We start from the raw sequence: 23357 nt of genomic DNA on the forward strand, positions 1-23357 counted from the left end.
TTGGAATAATTTTTTTTGATCTCTGTTTTTATTAGATAGGTCGTGGGTTCCTTTGCATGTTCCTTGTGGGCGATACACTTGCAAAATGCAAAGCCCTGTTACCTACAAGCTCATATTTAAAATAACTGAAACCGGGTATCCCTAAAGTATGCAACAAAAAGAAGGCAACACTTAATAGCTGGTAGCAATCGTTGCAGATACGGAGGCGGTAAAGTGGAAATGTTGGTTAGGTAGCTTAGGTTGAGTAGATTTTCTAAGAAGCAACATTTCCACTTTACAAAAAGAGACCAATCCGCGCTGATTCAGAAGCGTGAGATAAAAACTGGGATTCGTGTGTTGGTGAAGTGGAGAACCATCAACGGGATAGGAGCTTTTCTCTATTATATGAAAACGGGTAGTCCGCAGGTTGGCTAGGAAGCCTAGACCTTTTCCAATTTTAAAAGCCGAAGAGAAACATCAGAAACATAAAGAGCAGTCTTATATGACAAAAAAATTAAAGTTGTTACCAATATTAGTTTCATATATAATTATTTTAACTAATAAACGTTAAAGTTTTTTTTACGTGAATTTGGTTTCCTTTTTTTTAAAAAAAAAATTACATTTGGTGTGCAAGAAATTGAAAAGGAATTATTTATCCACCCATCAAGGTAAATGGCGACATTATTTGCAATTTATATATATATGTAATATATTTATGCACGTAGATGCATATATAGAACAACATGCATATAAGAATCTGCATTTTGTGCTTAAATTTAAAAGAAATCATTTTTTTTTATCAAGCTCCCGAAAGGTATCCTCAAGGATAAAATACCTGTATAAATTTTGAATGACAAGGAATCAACAGGATTGCGTGGCCAGATTTAAAATCAGCATTCAGCACACCCCAAGCTAAAGAAGCCCGGTAGCCTAGAGTGTCTAGGCGCCGACAAAAACCCCACCGTTAAACTTAACGCTGTTCGAAGCCGATGAATATAATACATATAGTGTTTTTTTTAAAGTTAAATTTTTTTTTGTTTTAAAATTAAAACATTTTCTTAACTAGTAAATTAAATTTGTGGTAACATCATTATCATTAATCAATTACGAAATTTTTTTGATTTGATACGTTCCGCGAAACGTAATATACAATTAGTTTACATAGTTTGTTTGAAGTTAGTTAAAGTGAACAATTTATATACGTATATATATCTACCATCATTACAATTCGTCGACCCAGCCTTCCAGCAGCAGTGGCCACTACAGCAGAAGAACGGGGTAAGTCGATTATGTTTCCTTTTTTACATACTATATACGAATTAAAATAAAAAAAAAAAAAGAAGATATACGTTCGTATATATATAACTTCAAACAAAGGGGGGGGGTTCCGCATAAAGGGGAGTTGAAATAAAGTTTAAAAGAACAAGAAGAAAAGAGATCTTGAAGATCCAATTTTTGGTAATAAAATCGAAGACGATTCTTATCGAATCAATGATAGATTGTGGTTGATTTGCGTATGATTGCCACTTTATTTTGTTATGTAAAATTAAATACAAGATTTAAAGTATTAAATTAATTTTTGCGTAAATTAAAAATTTAAATTTTGATACATGCATATAAACATATATATATACAGTTTATAGCCTTTTAAAATTTAATTATCTAAATAAAATAATTTGTTATTTAAAAAGAAAAGCGATGGAATTTTTATGAAGCCTTAAATCATGAAGATGATGGCTTAAATTTTTTCTAAAGGGATGAGAGAGTAAGGGGAAAATGGGGAAGAAGTGATAAGGAAAAGAAGCCGAGGAATGGGGTTGTTCTTAGCGAGGAAGACAACCAGGTAGGGAGGGTTATGATAAATATCTCGCGCATCACTACCACCGGGATGCTAGACTGGCATTATTTTTGTGATGAGTCCTGGGTCGAAGAACCTTCAAAACCGCTGAGCTACGGGTTCAATTAAGCCAGTCACGACCCCAAACAGGCAAAGCGGCTCGTTACAACGCATTCGTGTGGTTGGTTAAATGTCCAATAAAGTAAACTGAGTGCGAAACTTGGTCACAATCGCATTAATTGTTTGCTCACTTGGTCGGTTATGTAGACCATAAATCGGACGTAAAGCGCGAAACACATTTCGAACCGAACACTGATTTTGGTAATAAAATTCAATGATTTGCAAACGTTGCTCGTTAGTAAGTCTATTCATGATGAAATGTCAAAGCATACTGAGCATCTTTCTCTTTGACACCATGTCTGAAATCCCGCGTGATCTGTCGAATACTAATGCATGAAAATCCTAACCTCAAAAAAATCACCCTTTACTTGCTTTGTTTATCGCAGCCCAAGTTTGGATAGTAATTCGGCTTCAAACGAATTCGCTGCACTTTCCAACTCTATCCAGAGAATTGTATCCCGTTTTCCGCACAGTGAGATCGTTGTTACGGGCGATTTCAATGTTCAAAATTCTTCGTGGCTGCGCTATTAGCTGACTGGTCAGACAACATCCGAAGGAAGGTATGTCGAGAGTATTGCTGAGTTAAACCACCTGACTCAGTTAGCTGACGAGCCAAATCGGATTCCTGACGTTGCAGGTCAATCCGCCAACGCTCTTCAATTGTTTCTTACCTCTGATCCTAATAATTATACTCTCAGTGTATTATCGCCTCTAGGCACATCAGTCCATTGTGACATATCTGCAAATTTCTCATGCCAAAAAACCTCATTTAAAGTTAAAATCCTTACGAGAACCGTTTGGCAATATGAGAAAGCCAACTGGAACGGTCTCAATGTATTCTTCAGGAACTTTAACTGGTCACTATGCTTCCTCGTTAGTGAAATGGATTCCAGTGCAGATATGATTACAAACTTGATTCTTTGTTGAATGAGAAATTGTATTCCCAATAGGATAAAATCTATCAAACCCAAAAAAACTTATGGTTTGATTCGAGCTTTAAAGAGGTTATTAGGATCAAAAATGTAAATTTCTGGAATTACAAAGCCAACCCAACTGAGGAAAACAGGAATAAGTTCAAACAAGCTAGAAAGACCTGTAAGGGTCATACACGACGCATTAAATTCTTGCATGAACAGAAATTACGTAAAAAAATACTAAAATGTCCCAAAGGCAGCAAAAATGTCTGGTCATTTGTAAAAAATGTGCGTAACACTACGTCTTCATCGTAGCTCGATTGATAAAGCCAATTTGCTTGCAGCACAGTTTGCTGTTAATTTGACGCTGCCAATGAGTGACATGACTCCTCTGGTACTTGAAAGCGTAAACGATTCTATGTGACGAATCTTCTTTCGTACACGTTCAGTTGCCAGAGTACTTAAAAATCTGACCCAGTTAGCCCGGATAGTATCCCCGCTATTGTTCGAGGAGGTGTTCTTCAACTCTGGCAAAACCACTGCATAAGTTTTTCCAACTGTCCTATTCTACAGGTCTCTTCTCGAGTGGGTGGAAAACTGCATTTGTCCAGCCTGTTAATAAAAAAGGCGAAACCTCTTCACCATCTAACTATCGTCCAATTGCACTTACGTCACTTCTTTCCAAAGAAACGCTGATAAATTTTCAGCTTAAGAAATATCTTGAAGAACGGAAGCTTCTTAATGACCGGCAGTATGGCTTTCGACCTTTCGTTGCAATAGATCCACTGGTGATCCCATGGTTTATCTCACCGAACAGTGGAACAAATCTTTTCATCGTTTTGGAGAAAGTAAGATTATTGCACTTGATATTTCAAAGGCATTTGATAGGGTTTGGCACCAAGCTCTCATATGGAAAATGCGCACATTTGGTATTGATGAATCCCTTCTTCGTTGGGTTAGAAATTACCTTTCGGATCGTTCAATTCAAGTAGTCTTTTACGGGTTAAAATCTGATATCCACAAAATAGACGCTCGTGTGCCCCACGTGTGCTCCGTTTTGTCTCCAACACTTTTCCTTATTTTTACAAATGATCTTTTGTCTGAATCTTCTAACCCACTTAATTGTTTCGATGATAACAGTACCCTCAACTTCTCATATTCGTTTTTAGATTCTCATCCTTGTTCTTGGGATGTGGAATACCCATATGATAAGCTCATTAAATTCTGATCTTGACAACATTGTCCAATTGGGAATCAAAAACCGTGTACAATTTAATGCTTCAAGAACTCAATGCTGTCTACTGTCTCAAAAGCGTAACCCTCCCCAATGCCACTATCCATTAGTGATACTTTCATTGAGGAGACTGTGCAGCTTTCAGTCCTAGGTATGTGCATTAAAAACCACTTGTTGTGGAGTGATCACATATTTGACATCGCCAAAAATGCTGCTAAGTTTTTAGGTTTTCTCCGAAGATGCAAGAAGTTTTTTACCCCTTCTGATCTGTCTACAATCTAGATAGCTTATATTCGTCCGAAACTCGAGTACAATTCTCACATCTGGGCAGGTGCTCCAATAACACATTTGAGTCTCTTGGACAGAATTCAAAAAAGAGCTCTAAAATTGATAGGTGACCGTTGTTTAACTGAAACTTTTATATCTCTTGAGTCTTCATGTCTGTCATTATTTTACCGCTATTTTCATAAACAATGTTCTAGTGAAATAGCCAGTTGCATTCCTCCCCTCAAACAATTAAACCGTAACACACGTTCTTTCAGGAATGCCCATCAGTTTACCCTTGAGCCCAATTTCGGACGTATAATAAAGTACAAAGATTCTTGTTTTAGTCGCACTACACGAATGTGGAATGCTTTACCAGACTCAATATTTCCCACTCATCACATTCAAAACCAATGTGCATCGGTATCTCCTTTCCAATCCTATCCTCCCTTCCTAATTGCTCGCACTGTGTATAGTCATTATACGGGTTTTCATATCCCCTTGAGTGCGCGCAAAATATAAAAAAAAAACCATTAACTTTAATAATTATTCTTACTTAAATATATTTGTTATATTATAAATCTTCTTATAACAATATTTTTCTTTTAAGGAAGAAAGAAAAGCAAATGGACGCTTGGTTGCAGTTATTGTTGCATCTTTTGTAATCTTTTTGGCTATTTACCACGCTTGGATAAGAAAAACCACTGTATTAGCAGGTATTTTAGTACCAGCTCTTATAATGATCCTTTATGGTGGTTGGGTAGTAATATTGGCAAAACGTGATAAAAGAAAACGTCAATTATTTGTAAGTATTATTTTAATTGGTTTACTAGAAGATGACACTCATAGATCAACTATTTTCAAATTAATTATTATTATTTTTAGGAAAAGAAAATCGAAGAAGTAGCTCGAGCTCAAAAACTCCACAAAGCTGAATTGGGAGAAACCAAAAGAAAATCATCTAAAGCCTCAACAACTTCAAGTACTTTAAAGCTATCAACTAAAGATGAAAAACACCCAACAACTAAAGAAAAAAAGACGACTTCCAAGAAACAAAAAAAAGACATCTCATCAACAAATAACAAAGAACCTTCTTCCAAGACATCATCCAAATCTGCTGCAAAGACTTCGAAAAGTTCAAAGACCACTTCAAAGCCTCACAATATGAAGCTAAAACCAAAACGTGAGAGCTTACGACACAAACTTTGCCGTCAAAATGCTGTTATAGAAACTCCAACCGCCAAAATCGTGATATCCTGCAAAGAAGAACGAAAAAAAGCGCCATTTGTTAGAACTTCATCTGCACCATAAGTTTAGGAATTTTATTTGATTTAGGCGTAGATGTATTTATTTATTGTTTTTTTGTTGTTTTTATATAGATTTTTTATACGAATATTTTATATTACATGTGTACATAATATAATATATATATATATATTTAGTATTGTATATTTTTTTATTTAACTTAATTGATAGAATCTTCAATTATAATATCACATATACGTTGTTGTTATCATGGTTTAAAAAAAAAAGAAAAGTTTAAAAAAACTGTAAATTCTTCTAAAATAAAATATGCACCACCTCAATTACTTAAGTTCATAATAATTGTAATTGTACTAAGTCTCTATTTGGCGAGATTTAAGTCTTTGACATTTCGGACAGTCGAATTGCGATTTCCAGCAATTACTGTGAAAACAAGATCCACATTTATCGCATCGTAATACCTTAGGTTGCCAAGGGAAAATGACGGTTTCTTTGCGACAAAATTCACATATAAATCCACGCGCTGTACAAAGCTATAAAATAAGAATACACAAGAAATTTTGTAATAAAAACTTTGTAATAAAATATAAACTTGTGGAACTTACTACACAATCAATTATATGATCTTCGCATTTCTTTATTAAATCTTGTAGGGACTTGTGGATGGTGTTGGTTTTCGAGTCAATTAGGTCGGACATTGACCATGTATCGGGATCAGTCGTAATATAGTCAGGCACTGATGCAAAATACACTCGTTCACTGTAAATTGAGAAACAAATAAACAAGTTTAGATTGGACTTGGCTGACAAAACCTTTTATCTTACTTCTCAGCTAAACGACAAACTGTAATAAATTCTTTTACAAACTGGGCTTGCACTCTTTTCAGTCTTGCATTTCTTAGCTGTTTGCTTTTGACATACAGCGCAGGATTAAGGTCGGGAACATAAAACAGTGGATAGGTCCACATTTGCTCCAATAGACGATAAGCGAACACACTTACAGGATAAAATTTAAAATCCCATCTAAAAAACACAAATTAAATTATAACATGACCGTTACATTATTTTTCTTTTTTAAGTTTATTTACAAATGAAGAACTTTGGATGGTATTGCTGATATTTGGTTTCGGTGGCAACCTGTACAATGGTATTTGCCTAAGTAAGTGCAGTATCGAAAGCTCTTGATGTGACTGACTGGCACTCGCATTCCACAACCAGCACAGCGATAGTTCTGTTTTTGAATAAGAAGTTTTCTCCTTTGGAAGAAATTTAAAGTTTTTATTTTTTAAATAAACAAAAGAAATAAATTTATATTATATTTACTGTGGTGAAGGGTGATTTGTAAAAATTATTTGTTGTCTGGGTGGTGCCCAATATCTTGTCCCTCTCGTTACCAACGGCATAATATTGTCATCAGGATTATTAGATTGTTGTGGCATTGGTAGAAGACTTTGTGGTGTATCCTGAAAAAGTAAAAGTAAAACAAAAATGAAGACATTAGGTGTTTCAATAAGAAATAAATAATTTTCAGGACTTTTTTCTTAACTTTTGACTTTAAATTCTTTCACGCGGAGTTATAAGGTTTTCTTAATTTCCTCGAAATTAGAAAATCAACGTGCTAATTTCAAATTTTCGTCCGATTTTGTGTTTGTTTAATTTAATAAAATGTTGTTTTGAGCTTTGCCCTGAAACAAATATTTTGGAATAATTTACGATTATCAAGAGAAATTGAGAACGAAAATCAATAAGAATTGAGAATTGAAAGAAGGCAGCACAAAATGCTTCCATCTATTGGACTTGATAAATGGTATGGCCACGACTTTGTTTAGTATCAATTTATTTATAAACTATCTATTTATTCAATTTATTTATGAAATCTCGGAAACTTAGGAATATAAAATGGAAATTATAATATACATATATGTATTATTAGTGATATTCTACAACACATTTCAAATAAAATTGGAATCCCCAAAAACGTTATTAAGTGCTAACAAAAAAAGATGCTAACTTATCATTGCTCAAACACGTCAATTTTAAGCTAAGTATTCCGTCTAACAAAGTTGACAGCGCTTTAGTGTGGCCTTGCTTCGTACGGATTAAATTATTTGTCCCACATCCAAAAAACCAAGGCTCTCAAAACAACAACATACATAGTTACTTAAATCAATCACAAAATGTCCCTTCTGCTCGCTCTTCTTCAAATGACTTTCTGATGTACTATCAAAACACCGGTGGACTTCATACCAAACTTCAACAAGTTTTTCTTTTTTCAACATCAACTGCTGTTTTTCGCAAAGATCGTTATTATGAATTACTTGGTTGTAAAAGAGGATGTGGTGTTCTAGTAGCTGTGCATACCTCACTTCATTGCACTAAAGTTGAATTGCCTTCTCAACATGATACTCTCGATGTCCACCAACTAGTGCTGAATATTAAATTTGATGAAATGTTTCTAATAATCTCTTACATTCCACCAAGTAGCTTGAATTATACAAAGCTCATGTAGAAAATTATAGTTTAATATTGAAAAATCGCAAAGATAATTAAAAAATAATAATTTTAGGAGAATTTAATTTTCCAAATGTTAAATGGATATACAATAAAGATGAAAAAATATTGATTCCTTTTAATTTTATATTTAATCATGATTGTAGATTTGTGAATACCTTCGCACAATTTGACCTGAGGCAAATCAATCATTTTCAGAATTCTTGTAATAATATAATTCGTTGATGCTGAATTGTGCGTAGGCATAAACGACTCTATTGTTCCCCTTTTCACCAATACAGTACTTCATGTTGCACTCAGTTTGCATAAGAATTTTAGAATTATTTTTCACCTGAGACTTCAGACTTAAATTTTTATTACAATTTTGCTGAAGCTAATTTTAATGCAATTTATAATTTTCTGGATGGTACAAATTGGCAAACATTGGTCACTAGCCACTAGCTTTGTGAATGCGACCATTTATTTATTTATTTCATCAATTAGACAATACATCTTATAGACTACTGAATATAAAGCAAAGTTATTTTTTTTTAAACCAATAAGTTAAAAATTAATTAAGAAATAAAGATTAAGACTTTATTTAAGAACGTATCGACTAGAGTAAAAATCAAAATTTATAACATCAGATAAACGATTTGTTATTCTGACACAACGAGTCATAATTTCATTAAAACTATAATTGGTTGCATGATCTTTTACAAAAAATAAAAATCTATTTCTTAAGTGACGGCTAGGAGCATACAAATTTATTAAAGACAGGAGAAAAGAACAGTTAATACGGTAAGACAAAATATCACTAATAAACATTACTGCATACATTTTCCTACGGTTTTCAATCGATTGGAGACCAATAAGTTGGCATCTTGTTTTATAAGATGTCAAATCAGTGTTCCAGCTGAGTTTCCAAACAACGAATCTGGTGAACTTTTTTTGCACATTTTCAATTCTTTTAGAATGAATGTCGTAATATGGATTCCATATAACACACCCATATTCTAAGATGGATATAACATATGCATTGTACAGTGACCTTTGAGTATAGGGATCAGTGAAAATAGTAGAATTACGTTTTATAAAGCCTAGCATTGAGTTAGATTTTGCGACGATGTATTCTGTATGTTTCCTAAAATTCATTTTTGGGTCGAATAGGATCTCAAGATCCTTGTTTTCAAAAACACTTTCTAAATTCTTGACACCTATTTTGTATTCAAACAAAATCGGGTTGGAATTACGACTGAAGGTAAGACACTGACATTTAGCAATATTCAGACTTAAATCATTTATTGTGCACCAACTAACCAACTGATCTATATCAGTTTGGAGAAGACAACAATCCATTGAAGACTTGACGCATTTATAAATCTTCAAATGAATTTTTAAAAATATTAGGCATATCATTAATGAAAATTAAAAATAACAGCGGGCCAAGATGGCTACCTTGTGGTACACCTGAAGAAACTGAAATTGAAACAGAGTTAACATTATCTATGCGCACCTTTTGAGAACGATTTGTTAGGTAGGAGGTAACCCAAAGTAATAAGCTAGAGTGAAAGCCTAAGTTTTTTAGTTTAAAAAGAATAATCGAGTAATTAACTCTATCGAAAGCTTTAGCAAAATCAGTGTAAATTACATTTGTTTGATAACCTTCTTCAAGCTTATTAAGGACAAAGTTAGAAAATAAAGCAAGATTAGTTGAAGTAGACCTTCCTGCAACAAAACCATGTTGGTGAGGTGAAATGATTTCCTTCAACAAAAATGACAATTTGTCGTACACTATTTTTTCAAATAGTTTTGGAATCGGGCGATGGTTTGATATTTCCTGTTTTGAACCTGACTTGTGAATCGGAGTTATAAAAGATTCTTTCCAGCAAGAAATTAATTCACCTTTAGAAAGAGAATTATAAACTTTAGTTACACCAATATGAAGAACTCCAATACTTATGTGACTTTCAAAACTATTTGAATCTGATGAAAATTGCTTAGATGAGTAACTATAATTTGATTTAAAAAATTCTGTGAAAGCATTACAAATAGATGGAATATCAGTGTATGTTATACCCAAATATTGCATAGTTTAAGGGATTCCGTTAGTTTTCTTTTTACTATTAATAAAAGACCAGAAACTCTTGCTATTTCTTTTTAAGTCCATTTCCATCGAATATATATAATTACTATAAAGAAATTTATTAAGAACAATGAATTCTCTTATTAAACCAAGGTGGTTTGGAATTTAAATTACTTGTTTTTTTGGAACAAAAGTATCAATTGCTTTATTAACCGCACCTATAAAAAATTTGTATGAAGCCGAAAGATCCAAACGATTAAGACATGCATTCCAATTAACGTTTAGAAGATCACTCGTTATGTCATCAAAATTCGCTTTATTATAAATATACTTTAAATTATTATTGACCTTGTTTTTGAAGTATTCTATGTATTCAAAGCAAATAGATAAGGCCTTATGATGAATTGTGTACGGAACAATAGACTCTCCATCAACAAAAATTAAATCTAAAATTCGATTTAAATCATTTTTATAACAATTGATTTGTTTTAGATTGTAACACAAAAGAGAATCTATAAATTTCGTTTCACAATCTAATCTAACATTAAATGGTAACAGATTGCAGTCTTCTGAATCGTAAATCCATTCTACATTTGTCAAATTAAAGTCACCTAGAATCATAACATATTCATTCTCTTTAATATTAGATATATAAAATATACAGTTATTATTATGTAATCTGTATAATTCTAAAGAGCTTTTAGGTGGAATGTAGCTAACAATTAATATTATTTTGCAAAAATGATTAAAGTTAATTTTGTTCACCAATATAGATTTAAATATGTGCTATAATTTATTCATAAATGTTCTTAATATTGCGATGGACCGATTAATAAACAATAACCGAAAACCTGTGTGGTCCAAAAAAAAGTATCATAAATCTTAATAACTTAAGGGGGTCATTCCATGTGATCGGTTCAAAAAATCGTTGTTTTTTCTTCTAAAATTGCTACTTTAATATGTCTAGAATACGGTAGTAAAGGGATTTTTCAAAATTCGAAGTCGTTTTAAAGGTACAGCAGGTCCATGGAATATTATGGGGTAAAGTATCTTACACACATCGGCGATTGTGAAAATAAAACTTACAAAGGGATCCTAGTTATCATCTTTAATGAAGGTTATGAAGGTAATTTGAAAGTAATGTCTGTTATGGGATGACCTATAGGCCGCGAAGCCCATACATATGTTGAGAATCTCACGTTCTGAGCGGCGCGTAAGTGATGCCGTTAAACAAGCCAGAATTGATACAAGAGCTGAACCATCTGCTTTGAAAGAGTTTCAAGAAGAAGAGGAAAGAATACTCCATGGACCAGGCATCGCCGATTGAAAGGTAAGTTGATATGTTCATAGTTAAGAGGACTTGAAACTTTAAACGAGTTTTTTCTCAAAACTGTGTTTTTCAAATTTTTCTCCATCGTATCTCAAAAACGGATTTTCAGATTTTCAGGAACAAATAGATAGACAAATAAAATTTGATAATTCATAAGATTAAATCAAGACTGAGGGCAATGATAAATTATTATTAATATAACTCGTTATGTTATTGTAATAAGCTTAGCGATAAAAAACTTTTTTGTTTACTAACAAATTCTATTGCACAACATTTTTTGGATTTTGGATTTTGAGACTTGAAAAGACCGTATGTTATTATCAAGAACCGAAGGCCTCCACATATAGTGACATGTTGGTGTGGTGGCATCATTGGATCATTTGTGTTCAAATGTTAATAAAGATTTTTCATTGAGATTGCAAACATGAATTTGCAAACAGGATGGAAAGCCAAACCACACAATCCATGCAAAAAACTTTAAATTCTAAAAGCAAAAACCTTTAAATTCTAAAAAGCACCGTAAGTGATAAAAAGCAATCCTAAACTTGACTTTAAACTTTTAATTTAATATCTTAAAACAAGTTGAGAAGAGTGCAGAAAACTCCTCTAATCCACCTGCAAACATTTTTATTTGAGCTTAGACTCGAACAAAAAAATTCTTTTGTTCAACGATTTTAATAATAGTCAGAGCATTTTTCAAATAACGAAAAGCGTTAAGGACTTGAAGATTATTCCTATTTCTTAATATTTGTATACAAAAATGTTTAAAAACAAAATATCAATATCAAATCATTTTGGTCCCTGAAAACAGCTTTTTTAATACCAGCTTTTTGTATTTACCTCTTCTGATACGAGCCACTCCAAGTCAGATACTTTCGGAAGACTTTTATCTTTAAATTTTGAAATCAATGAAAGTCCAATATTTTTAGCTGAATGAACATCATCCAAGGAACTTTCACCCAGTTCAGCATACGGCATGTGATCTTTCATGTTGAGTATATCCTAAAATTAGTTCAAAATTAAATTTCCAATAAACTATAAATTATATAATATTCAATACCTCAGTTGAAGTAGATGATGTTTGTTGAACGTTCAATTCATTGCTCGTTGTTTGTTCTTTGTATGATTCTAAATTTTCGTTAGAGTTTGATGAGGTTCCAGGACGATCTAAAATAACATTATATGAATATTAAATACTTAGAAATATTTTGAGACACTTTTAGTTACCATTCATTTCATCGGATGATTCGATAACTTTTGTTCTATCTGCTTCTAATTTTTGGCATTTAATTCTTTCGATTGCGGATATAATAGCTTCACATATTCGAAAGTGGGCGTTTTCTCTTTCCAAATCGTTATTGCTTCTCGAGAACTGTGTTCTTTCTAAAAATGCAGCCAAACTTTGCTCACCAACTGATTGACCCGCCAAAATTGTTTTTCCAATTTGCGGTGAATTCGGATCTTCAAACAAACTACTCGTTTTTCGCCCTGGCAACTTTTCACCGCACCGTGGAAGAAATGAATTCAAAACACTTTCATTCTGCGTCGTCGTCGATGAGGAGTGACATAGCGATGGGAAGCTATCATTCCAACTACCCGAATTGGCACGAAACGACGGAACCGAGAATATATTCGAAAGAAATGTGTTTATCGGACTCGAGCTGCTGCGAGAGTTGGGACTTGTTTCACAATTCATATCGAGCGAAGATGTTCCCACAATCGGTGCCTCTTTGTTGTTTTGTGCATTCGTACTGCTTTGGCTATAAGTACTATGGTCTACCCAGATTTTAATGTGGTCGCATTTGATTAGCTCGATTGCTATCGAGGAACTACTATTCGATTCTGTAGATGTCTTACTGTAGTCGGATGAGGATGAAGTAGATTTGAGTGATCCAACTTGCATTTCGTTGGCTTTGATTCTCTTATTTTGAATACCTAATGCTTTGTGCAATCTTCCAATATTCTCTGACAATTCTCGCGGATTGCCGAGTGTTTGACTTCGGGAACGTTTTTTTGTATTTACATGCTTCAAGGCCGGCACACTGTTCCATTTACGGATCGAACTTATGGATCGAGGAGTTTTTATTTGAACAATACCATCGGAGATGTCTTGTTGCCACAATCTGGCTGTTGTTCTCTTCGGCTGAGGTGAGATGGAGAGATTTGGATGTGATGTGGCTCGTTTGGTTTTGAAGGGACTTTCTCCAAATAACGACACATCAATTTGGGTAAGTAACGAGCAACGACTTAATTCGACTGCAGAAATGCAAATGAACAATGCAGTTGCATATTTTTCGTTACGAATGTAAGAATATTTGGTATAGTATGTGGTGAGTATGTCCTTATCGGTGACTAATAATTGCACGCAAGCACACAGGCAGTTATCCTCCATGGTTTCTTGAACCCATTTTGTTAGAAAACTTTTGGCAGTATTTAATTCGGACACTGAAATGAAGCTTTGGTTTTTTGCTTGGACCGAAGCCCTTAGCCAACATAAGTCATCGGCGAACTTTTGTAAACGAACTTTATTTGGCAATTGCTGAAAAGAAAATATTCAAAAAATCATTTTTAAGTTTTTAAAGCCAATGAGGTTTTTGTTTGGTATTGTTATCGATTGTGTGAACAATTAAAATACCTGATTTCCTAAGAAGAGTATTCTAAAGCGCTAAGATTTTAGATAATGGGTTATTTCTATTTCTTGGGTATGTATTTATTATAATACTTCAATTGCCCGCACAGAACTAAACTAATCGCATTGACTTTATCTTAATGAAGCGTTGAAATGTTCAAAATATATTCAAAAATAAAACCAACGCTATCAGTTCTTAAAAAAGTCAAAAAAAAAACTTATTTAAAAAATATTTTGTATTGTCTTATCTGCGTTCTATGACTTGATATCAATATGTCTTCATTTTGATAGTTTGGTTAAATTGTATCTACAGCTTTGGACACAAAGCTAGCACATTTTTCCATTAATCAAAATGGGACTTCAAAATCATTGTACTTCGGAAAAAGAAAGCTTACTATCAATCTTCACAGTCAAGAAAAAAGTTAATCACAAAAAGCAAAAACTATGAACTGTCCGCTTAAAATTTGTTGTAATGAAATTTACTTGGTAAATTTATTAAATAAACAAGCAATTAATTTGTAAGGAAGCTTATTATTATTATTATAATTTATTAACATATAAATAAAACTATAATGCTAATATACAAAAACGAAGCTTAATGATGCAAAGCTGTTTGGACGAATAAGCTGGAAAAATACCAAGCTACAGATTAAAAGTAACAGAAATAACAACACATTTCCTAAGAACCATCGGAACAAAAAACTTTGCGTTGAAACAAAAGTAACAGAATTGCATCCCTAAGTTCGATAGTCGCTAGCATGTAATGTGTCCAGCACAAAGTACCAATTTTAACTCCATATCCATATAAAAAGATATTTAAGTTTGTTGACAGGCGCAGTGTGAACACTCGCACCTTCATTACGACATCCACCTTTAACCGAATTTACCCCTACGATATCCGGGCACCATTTTGTATTTATCCATTAAAATAGTTCTTTTATATTTATAAGCTGGAATGGTAAAGTCGTGTCATCTAACTTTATATTTAAAAGAAGTTAATAGATACTTAAAGCTAAACATTGTAAGTAAAAACTCGTATATTAAGTAATTGCATTGATGTTTAATTATATTTAATAAAGGATTTGTAACCATCTACACCCTAAAATTGCGTTTGGTTAACAAAAAGTTTAGCTGACGGCCCATAAATGTGTTCTCATCGATCTAAGATCTCTCGTTTTAAGAAGAATTCTGTACTCTTTTCTTATGATGTTCTCAATTATATTATTACTTGTAGGATGATGAAAATGTTTAATATTGTAATATTCGGCCCGATAATTAAAACTTATTCACACTTGTAAATAAAACACAAATTTATTTGTATTTAAATCGCTCTAAACTTATTTATTGAACACTTTCAATTAATACTTTTCAAACACTGTCTTTACTTTCAATTATTATTTAAAAAAAGAAGCTGTAATGCGACCCACACTGATAACTTCCCATCCCGTCTGTCGATTTGTCTTGCTTAAAAGTTTGTCTATATGTATTTTTACCAAATTTGCGCACTATTTTTTGTAGATTTTATTTTTTATGAAAAAACGGACTGTTGGATTTTTATATAAAAATTACTGAATATTGAAAACGATATTTTCTGTGAAATAAAATAAGTTTCAAGCCAATATTTTTAAGTTTTGAAAAGCTATTTGAGTCGAAAGTAAATTTTTACAAAGTTTTAGTATTGTTTTTTTTAGTTTTATTTTTTGGAAAATACTGTCAATTCGATTTTTTTCAAAATTGTAAATGTTGAAAACAATATTTCTTCTAAGATAAAATTAGTTTCAAGCCAATATTTCAAATTTTTGAAAAGATATTTGAGTCGAAAATCAATTTTTACCAACTTTTGTTAATTTTTTTTTAGGTTTTTAATTTTTTGTACAAAAACTATTAATTCGATTTTTTTCAAAATTCTACATTATCTACAATTTTTGAAAAGATATTTAAGTCGAAAATCATTTTTTACCAACTTCTGTTAATTCTTTGTCGGTTTTTAATTTTTTGTAAGAAAACTGTTTATTAGATTTTTTTCAAAATTTTACTAAATGTTGACAACAATATTTTTTAAAAGATAAAAGTAAATTAAAGCCAATAACTCAAAGTTTTGAAAAGATATTTGACTCGAAAATCAGTTTTTACCAACTTTTATTAATTTTGTATTAGGTTTTTATTTTTTGTAAGAAAACAGTCAATTCTATTTTTCTCAATATTTTTCAGAATGTTGAAAACAATAATTTTTATAAGATAAAATAAGTTTGAAGCCTAAATTTTAAGTTTTTGAAAAGATATTTGAATCGATATTCAATTTTTACCAACTTTGAGTAATGTTTTTTTTTAGATTTTTATTTTTTATAAAAAAAACTGTCAATTCGATTTTTCTCAAAATCTTATCAGATATCAAAAACATTATTCTTAGTTGCACAAAATTGTTTTGGAGTTGAAATCATATTTTAGTCGTAAAATTTTGGAGGTGACAAATTTTTCAGTTATTTTGATTTGTAAAAAAAACGTTACGTTTGTATATCACGTTACAATATATTATATAAAATTTATTTCAAGTCTCTAGCGTTTTTGGTTCGTAAGATATTTAGTGTTAACCAAAATTTTCACCTTTTTTCAAACTGCTATGGTAAAAAAACCACCCACGCAATTTTCTTGAGAGTCCTTTTTGCATCATTCTTCTTTATTATCTGTATAACAAAATTTATTTGAAATCGATATCTCTTCTGGTTCTTGAGCTATGGACGACGAAAAAACGTCACGAAACGTACACACGCACGCACAAACATCTTTCCAAAAATCTTTTATTTCGACTCTAGGGACCTTGAAACGTCGAGAAATGTCAAAATTTTCATTACAATAACTTCCTATGGGAAATTAATAATAATTATTTAAACATGGTTTGATTAATTAATTGATTAAGGAAAAATTTGACATTTATTAACGTTCAAGAATAATTGGTTAGTTGTACAGCATTCTGTTAACTTTTGGAGATCATTTTGTAAATAATATAATCATTTAAAGAATGAATGCATCTGAAAAACTTTTAATCATCTGCAAATAAAAGTATACTAGAATTTAGGAAGATATCAGCCAGGTCGTTGATAAATATTAAAAAAAAAGAAGGGGACCAAGATGGCTTACTTGATCAATACAAACGAATTGTACACGACCGCTTAGATAGGACTCCAACCATTTCAACATATTTGAGTGAAAACCAAATTGTTTCAGTTTTTCAATCAAATATTCAAATAGTATGGCTAACTCTATCAAAAGCCTTCGCAAAATCAGTATAGATAACAACAATTTGGTAGCCTTCTTCGAGTTTATTTAAAATGAAATTGGAAAAGATAGAAATATTAGTGGTAGTGGATCTTCCTGCAATAAAGCCATGTTGAAAAGGTGAAATATGCTCCTTAAGGAGAAATGTCAACTTTTCACATATAATTTTCACCAAGAGTTTCTGTATACTTGATGATTTACAAATAGGACGGTAGTTATTTATTTCCTGCTAAGGATCATTTTTATGAATTGGAGAAAGAAATGATTTTTTTCACACTGAAATAAATTCACCTTTCCCAAGAGAGGCATTAAAGATGAAATAAAGGGGCTCAGATATAGCAAGTGCACATTTCTTCAAAATAATTGGTGGAATTTCATTAGGGCCTTGTTGCAATCGTTGTTTAAATTCAAAAGACATTTTTCGATTTCCGAAATATTAATTTATAACTGTCTTATGTCAACCTTATAACCATGATTGATGAGATAATTCGGCTATTTTTAATGGATCTAAACTATAAATAAATAAATTAGGTGGCGCAACAGTCCATGAAGAACCAGGGCCTAATGACTTACAACTCTCAACCATTCCTACAGTTTATTTGCGTAACCCGAACGGCTTATTTGAAAAAGAACTTTTTCATGACAAGGATTTCTTTTAGAGGATTTGTCAATTCCTCGCAAGAGGCAGTGCCCGTGAAAAAAGTTAGGTGGCACAGGCAGGGATTGAACCACTTGCATGACAGTCCAACGCACTAACCATCACGCTACGGGTACTACAATGGATCTGAACTAGATTTCAAATAATTTGATTCGAAGTAATGGGGAAGCGAATCACAAATATTTGAAGATCCGAAAATGTAGAACCATAGTAGTTCATCTGTTAAATACCATTTGACATCTTTTTACTATTAATAAATGACCATAAACATTTTCCATTAATTTTTATATTTAATTCAATCGATAAAATATAATTTTTATATAGAAATTTGTTAAGAAGATCGAATTCTCGTGCTAACCGAATGTAATTATTTTTTAAATCGATATTATTTTCGCAAGTGCGTATCCTTTTGTAATTCTTGTTTTTTTTTATTACTTAAAATACAAAAGCCTCTTGTTAAACCAAGGAGGCTTAGAGTTTTTATTAATGTTTTACTTTTGGGACATGCATATCAATAGCCGCTTTCAAATTATCAATGAAGAAATTATAAAAATCAAACAAATTCATAGAATTATAATTTAAGCGCCACGGAATACCCGACAAATAACTCGAAATGTCTGTGTAGTTAGCTTTTGCGTATTTAAATTTAAATGAATTACATTTTGTGACTTTGAAATAATTATAGAATGAAAAATTAACAGCTGCATGATTTGGGTCATTATCATGCATGAAAATCCGGTGAAATGGCATTGACTTAAATGTAAATGGTTCCATATTGTTTATCCAATGTTCAAAAATAAAAATGTGTCCATCATACCATTTTTTGTGGTCAACGAACCCACACCATACCAAGAAAACGATTCCTAAACCATCTGGCTGCCTCCTCCATGTTTGACCATTTTCAAAGTATACTTTGGATTATAGATTAGACCTCTAGGCCGATGTACAATCGTTTTTCCGGTTTATCTTTGTTTCATCAGTCCATAAAACTCTTTTTATAAAATGTACATCTTTACTTAGAGGGGTTTCGCCAAATCAAAATATTTGAGCATCATCATTCTTGCGAGACAACTGCAAAGTTTAAGTTGAATATTTCGTTCATTTCGATCATGATGAAACGGCGTGGTTTAAATGATGGTCCTACCAACACGCGAAAAAGAAGAGAAGGGCTTTCGAATTGTATTTTTCAATTTCAATTGGGGATCAGCTTCAACAATTGCAAAATTTTAGTTGGAATCTTACCTTGTTCACTAAGATCAAAGATTAAACTTCTTCGTTCTGCGGAAGAATGTTGGTTTCAGTCCAAATTTTGTATCAACCTTCTCAATATTTGTAAAGCAATCAAAGTGAACAAGTTTTTTGCGGAAATTATTTAAATAACGGAAATTCTTATAAAAAAATGATTATGTTGCATATAACGGTCTTTCGTTTTCATATTAGAGACTTTTAGTTTGAAGTTATACTCTACTCTTCCCGGTGACCACCCATTATTTTAAACTCTCTGGATATAGAGTGTTTATAAAAATAATAATTTTGATTTTTTAAATATTTTACTATAAAGTTTTAAGTATTTGTAACATACTAGCATAAAAAAAAATAAATTAGGTGGCGCAACAGTCCGTAAAGAGTCAGGGCCTAGTGACTTACAACTCTCAACCATTCCTGTGTGCGAGCAATTGCAGGATGTGTTTATATGCCGAATCAGAACGATTAATTTGAGAAAGCACTTTTTCATTAAAAGAATTACTCTTGGGAGAATTTGTTAACTCGTCGCAAGAGGCAGTACCTGTGAATAAAACTTTAGGTGGCACAGGCAGGGCTCGAACCCAAGACCTCTCGCATGACAGTCCAACGCACTTACCATAATATCAAGGGTACATACTAGCATATACAAAATTAATAATTAGCTCAAAAATAAAATATCAGACGGTCAAGACACTGCACCGAAGAAATTCGAAAATTGCGTTTGGAGGGAAAAACCTACCAAAATACTCAAGACATCCTAGGCTGCTCAGCAAAAATGGTCAGTAACGCCTTAAAATGTCAAAATAAACCGAAAACGCGAGGCTCAAAAAGGATGACTACTGAAAGAACTGACAGAAAAATTGTTCAGTTAGCAAAACAGAACCCTTACAGAGGCTTTAGGAAAATAAGAAATATATTTCAATTGTCTGTTAGCGCTGTCACAAAACGAAGATGTCTTTTAAAGGCGAAGTTACCAGCCCGAACTCCACGCAAGGTACCATTTTTGACGAAAAGACATGTGGCAAAGAGAATTGAGTATGTTTAAGCGCATAGAGATTGGGCAAAAGAGAAATGGAGAAATGTTCTGTGGAGCGATGAAAGCAAAGTCGTCCTTTTTGGGTCCAAAGGTCGTCAAGAATATGTGCGAAGACCCTAAACGCAGCATACGATCCACGGTACACCATCAAAATAGTGAAGGGAAAATTATGATATGGGCTTGATTTTAATATTACGGGGTCGGGCCTATCTATCCCATCGGGCGTATAATGGATGCAACCAAGTATGTGAAAATTCTCGAGAAGATTATGGTACCCTACGCTGAAGAGGAAACGCCGTTGGTTTGGGTATACCAACAAGACTATGACCCAAAGCATACGTCAATAAAGGCAAAATCATGGTTTGCGCAGAAGAATTTATATGTTATGGAGTGGCCCGCTCAATCCTCCGACCTTAACCCCATCGCAAATTTGTGGGGAGATGATAAGAACGCAATTCATAAAGCAAAACCCTAGAATTCTAAAGAATTGTGGGAAGCATTGCGTGATTTATTGAACGCAATACCAGTTAAGAGGTGTTAGGTTTTAGTGAACTCGATGCCACGAAGATGCGAAGCATAATAAAAAACAATGGTTATGCAACAAAGAACTACAGTTTTTCTTACGTAATCGATATAGTACTTTGTCATGCACTGCTATTTTTATGAACAACCATATATTTAAAAAACGGTTTTTACTGTGACAAAGCTAACGGTAAAAAATCGATAACACATCATTTTCTGTTATTATGAATAAAATATTTTAGTTTGTTATTAGAAGTTGAATAAAATATATTATAACGTTGATATTGAAGGAATTTTTGTTTTATTTTTATGAACACAACTGTATGTTTATTCAAACAAAAGTCTTGTAACTTGAAAGACTAGGTATACAAAATAAGTACAAATTGATAAGTGTGATATTTTTGTGTCCATAGCTGTATGAATTAGCATTGTTATTGGAAAGCCGAATTCTTTTAAAAAATTTTATTAACAAACTTAAATTTTACAAACCTTCACCTTCTACGATTGCAGACGCTGTTTTGCTCCAAGAAAAAAGAGGATAGGCATCTTAAATGATTCAATCAACTGTAGGTACTACACGATACGCTACGGCTACACCCCTTTATATGTAATTGAAGAAGCCTTCTTATGAATTGGAACTTAGCTATAGAAAGGAAACAGGTGTCTGCTTTAAATGTGTTATCTTTTATTTGTTATCAAGCTTTTGGCACGAATGACCTTAAAACAGAAATAAACTAAAAACAAAATTTGTGCAAACATTCTGTTTCTGACAATTATTTAGCATCTGTAAAACAAAATCTAGAACTCGTAGTATGTTTTTCTAATGGGTACAAGGTCATTTGTTAGTTCAAGATGTCACTGAATTGCAACTAAATTTTCATCATCGCATCATCTTGCTTTTGCTTTTTCTTTATTGAATTATTTCAAAGACACTACTTGGAAAAAAGTAAGATTTGTTACTGCTACATTAAAAAACTTATTAGAATTTATGATAGCATAGAAATGCATACACTTTTTTAACCTCTTGCTTATTCAACCAAACGAAACGACTGATAAGACAACACTTATAATGTTATAATCTCTAGCAAATTGCGACACACATAATTTTTGTACAGTAATTAAAAACTCTCACCAAGCTCAACTGAAGCCCATCGGATATAATTGCAGCAATATCTTTTTGTATCCCAAAATACAAATCATCCCATCCGTCGTCGTCGTCGTCTGATTCGGATTGATGCCGTTTATCTAGAAACCACAATTCAATCGATTTTCTTAAATTAACTAAAAGTATTTGATGATTAATTTGTGGTTGTAAAGGAACAGACGATTGCATTTTTAATGTTTTTTTAAAGATGTGTTTTTGCCTTTTTTTATGTTTATTTGTTTGTTTTTTTTTTTAGATGATTTTTGTTAAAGTTATTTAGAAAGTTGCAGAATGAGTTTTGGCAAATGGTTTTCAATTTTATCTATTTTGTTTGGGTGCACTCCATTTTGATTTAATGTTTAGTATGCGTTATGAATCCACGCCAAACTTCTTCGAATTGTTAATAATTTGTCTTATCAATTACACTGAGCTGAGGTTATTTTTCATAATTAATTTAATAAAAATTTAGAGAATAATCAACAAATTATACACAGCCAGGCGAACATCGAACATGACATCACAACACAACACAAGAAGAACACAAACAACAACACAACATTTGGAGTTTTGACATTTCGCTTTTGTTAATTTTAAGCATAAAGCTTTGGTGCGTTCTTTTTTCTAAAGCAAATCATAGGATGTGTTCGAAGAATGAGCACTTTTGTCATTCCTTAAGCTCTTTAGGGGGTTTCACACTTTTTTGATTTCCGTGGATTATAGGAAATTTGTATTCTTAAAGTTAAGTTGATGGTTAATATTATAGAAACATGTTTTAGATCAATAGATTTAAAATTTGTTTATTTATTTATCTATAAAATAATAAGGATTGAAACTCTTGATTTAGGGCATTAGTGTAGCAAAACCATTTAATGGAGTGTTAATTAGAAACAAATTAACATAATTTCATAAATATTTACAGGCTAAGTTAAATTAGGAATATTTCTTTACTAGTAAAAAATTGTATTCATAAAACGTATACAACGCTGAATAGAGATAATTACTGTCTACAATTGTGTATCCATAATTGAAATTGAAAATGAATAAAAACGCCCTTTCAATTTGCCTCCTTTTCAAATGATTTTTATAATTTAAATCGAGTTATACCAATTTGGAGAAAGAGAAAAGTATTTAAAAAAACATGTAATGCAATGTCCTAAGCCTAGCCATATACGACCAAGCCAAAATCTATCGTGTGCGGAGAAACTAAGGTGGCTTGGCTTGAGACTGCTGTTCCATTTGGATTTTTATCAAGTCAATAATCAACGAGCTAAGGCTTGGTTCTATCGTATGTGGGAGTTTCATCTGATTACAAAATTCAGCTTGCCACCGAA

The 23357-nt window shown here is 32.3% G+C and overlaps 2 protein-coding genes across 2 annotated transcripts in view; one reads left to right on the top strand and one right to left on the bottom strand.

Annotated features, from left to right (window-relative positions):
• LOC129945977 (uncharacterized) overlaps nucleotides 1–5764 on the top strand; it is a 22525-nt gene extending 16761 nt beyond the window's left edge. Inside the window, exons 2-3 of the mRNA XM_056055974.1 lie at nucleotides 4959–5153; nucleotides 5234–5764. Of these exons, the coding sequence (XP_055911949.1) occupies nucleotides 4959–5153; nucleotides 5234–5659 (621 nt within the window). The 3' untranslated portion in view covers nucleotides 5660–5764. The remainder of the gene's footprint in view (nucleotides 1–4958; nucleotides 5154–5233) is intronic.
• On the bottom strand, nucleotides 5665–22573 carry LOC129945976 (run domain Beclin-1-interacting and cysteine-rich domain-containing protein). The gene is made up of 9 exons (XM_056055973.1): nucleotides 22015–22573; nucleotides 12744–14055; nucleotides 12577–12683; nucleotides 12357–12518; nucleotides 6934–7073; nucleotides 6699–6866; nucleotides 6436–6633; nucleotides 6217–6370; nucleotides 5665–6144 (listed from the first exon to the last, which is right to left on the bottom strand). The coding sequence occupies exons 1-9, from the start codon at nucleotides 22213–22215 to the stop codon at nucleotides 5965–5967; spliced, it is 2622 nt and encodes an 873-aa protein (XP_055911948.1). The 5' UTR covers nucleotides 22216–22573; the 3' UTR covers nucleotides 5665–5964.
• Nucleotides 22574–23357: the final 784 nt, after the last annotated feature.

Source organism: Eupeodes corollae, chromosome 2 (genome assembly GCF_945859685.1).
Source record: "Eupeodes corollae chromosome 2, idEupCoro1.1, whole genome shotgun sequence".
Classification (NCBI taxonomy): domain Eukaryota; kingdom Metazoa; phylum Arthropoda; class Insecta; order Diptera; family Syrphidae; genus Eupeodes; species Eupeodes corollae.

Coding starts and splice junctions, on each gene's coding strand:
- LOC129945976 (XM_056055973.1), bottom strand. CDS start 22,215: ATGCAATCGTCTGTTCCTTTACAACCACAAATTAATCATCAAATACTT. Junction 6,867..6,933: donor ACAAATCACCCTTCACCACA/GTAAATATAATA, acceptor TTTCTTCCAAAG/GAGAAAACTTCTTATTCAAA. Junction 6,145..6,216: donor ATCATATAATTGATTGTGTA/GTAAGTTCCACA, acceptor CTTATTTTATAG/CTTTGTACAGCGCGTGGATT.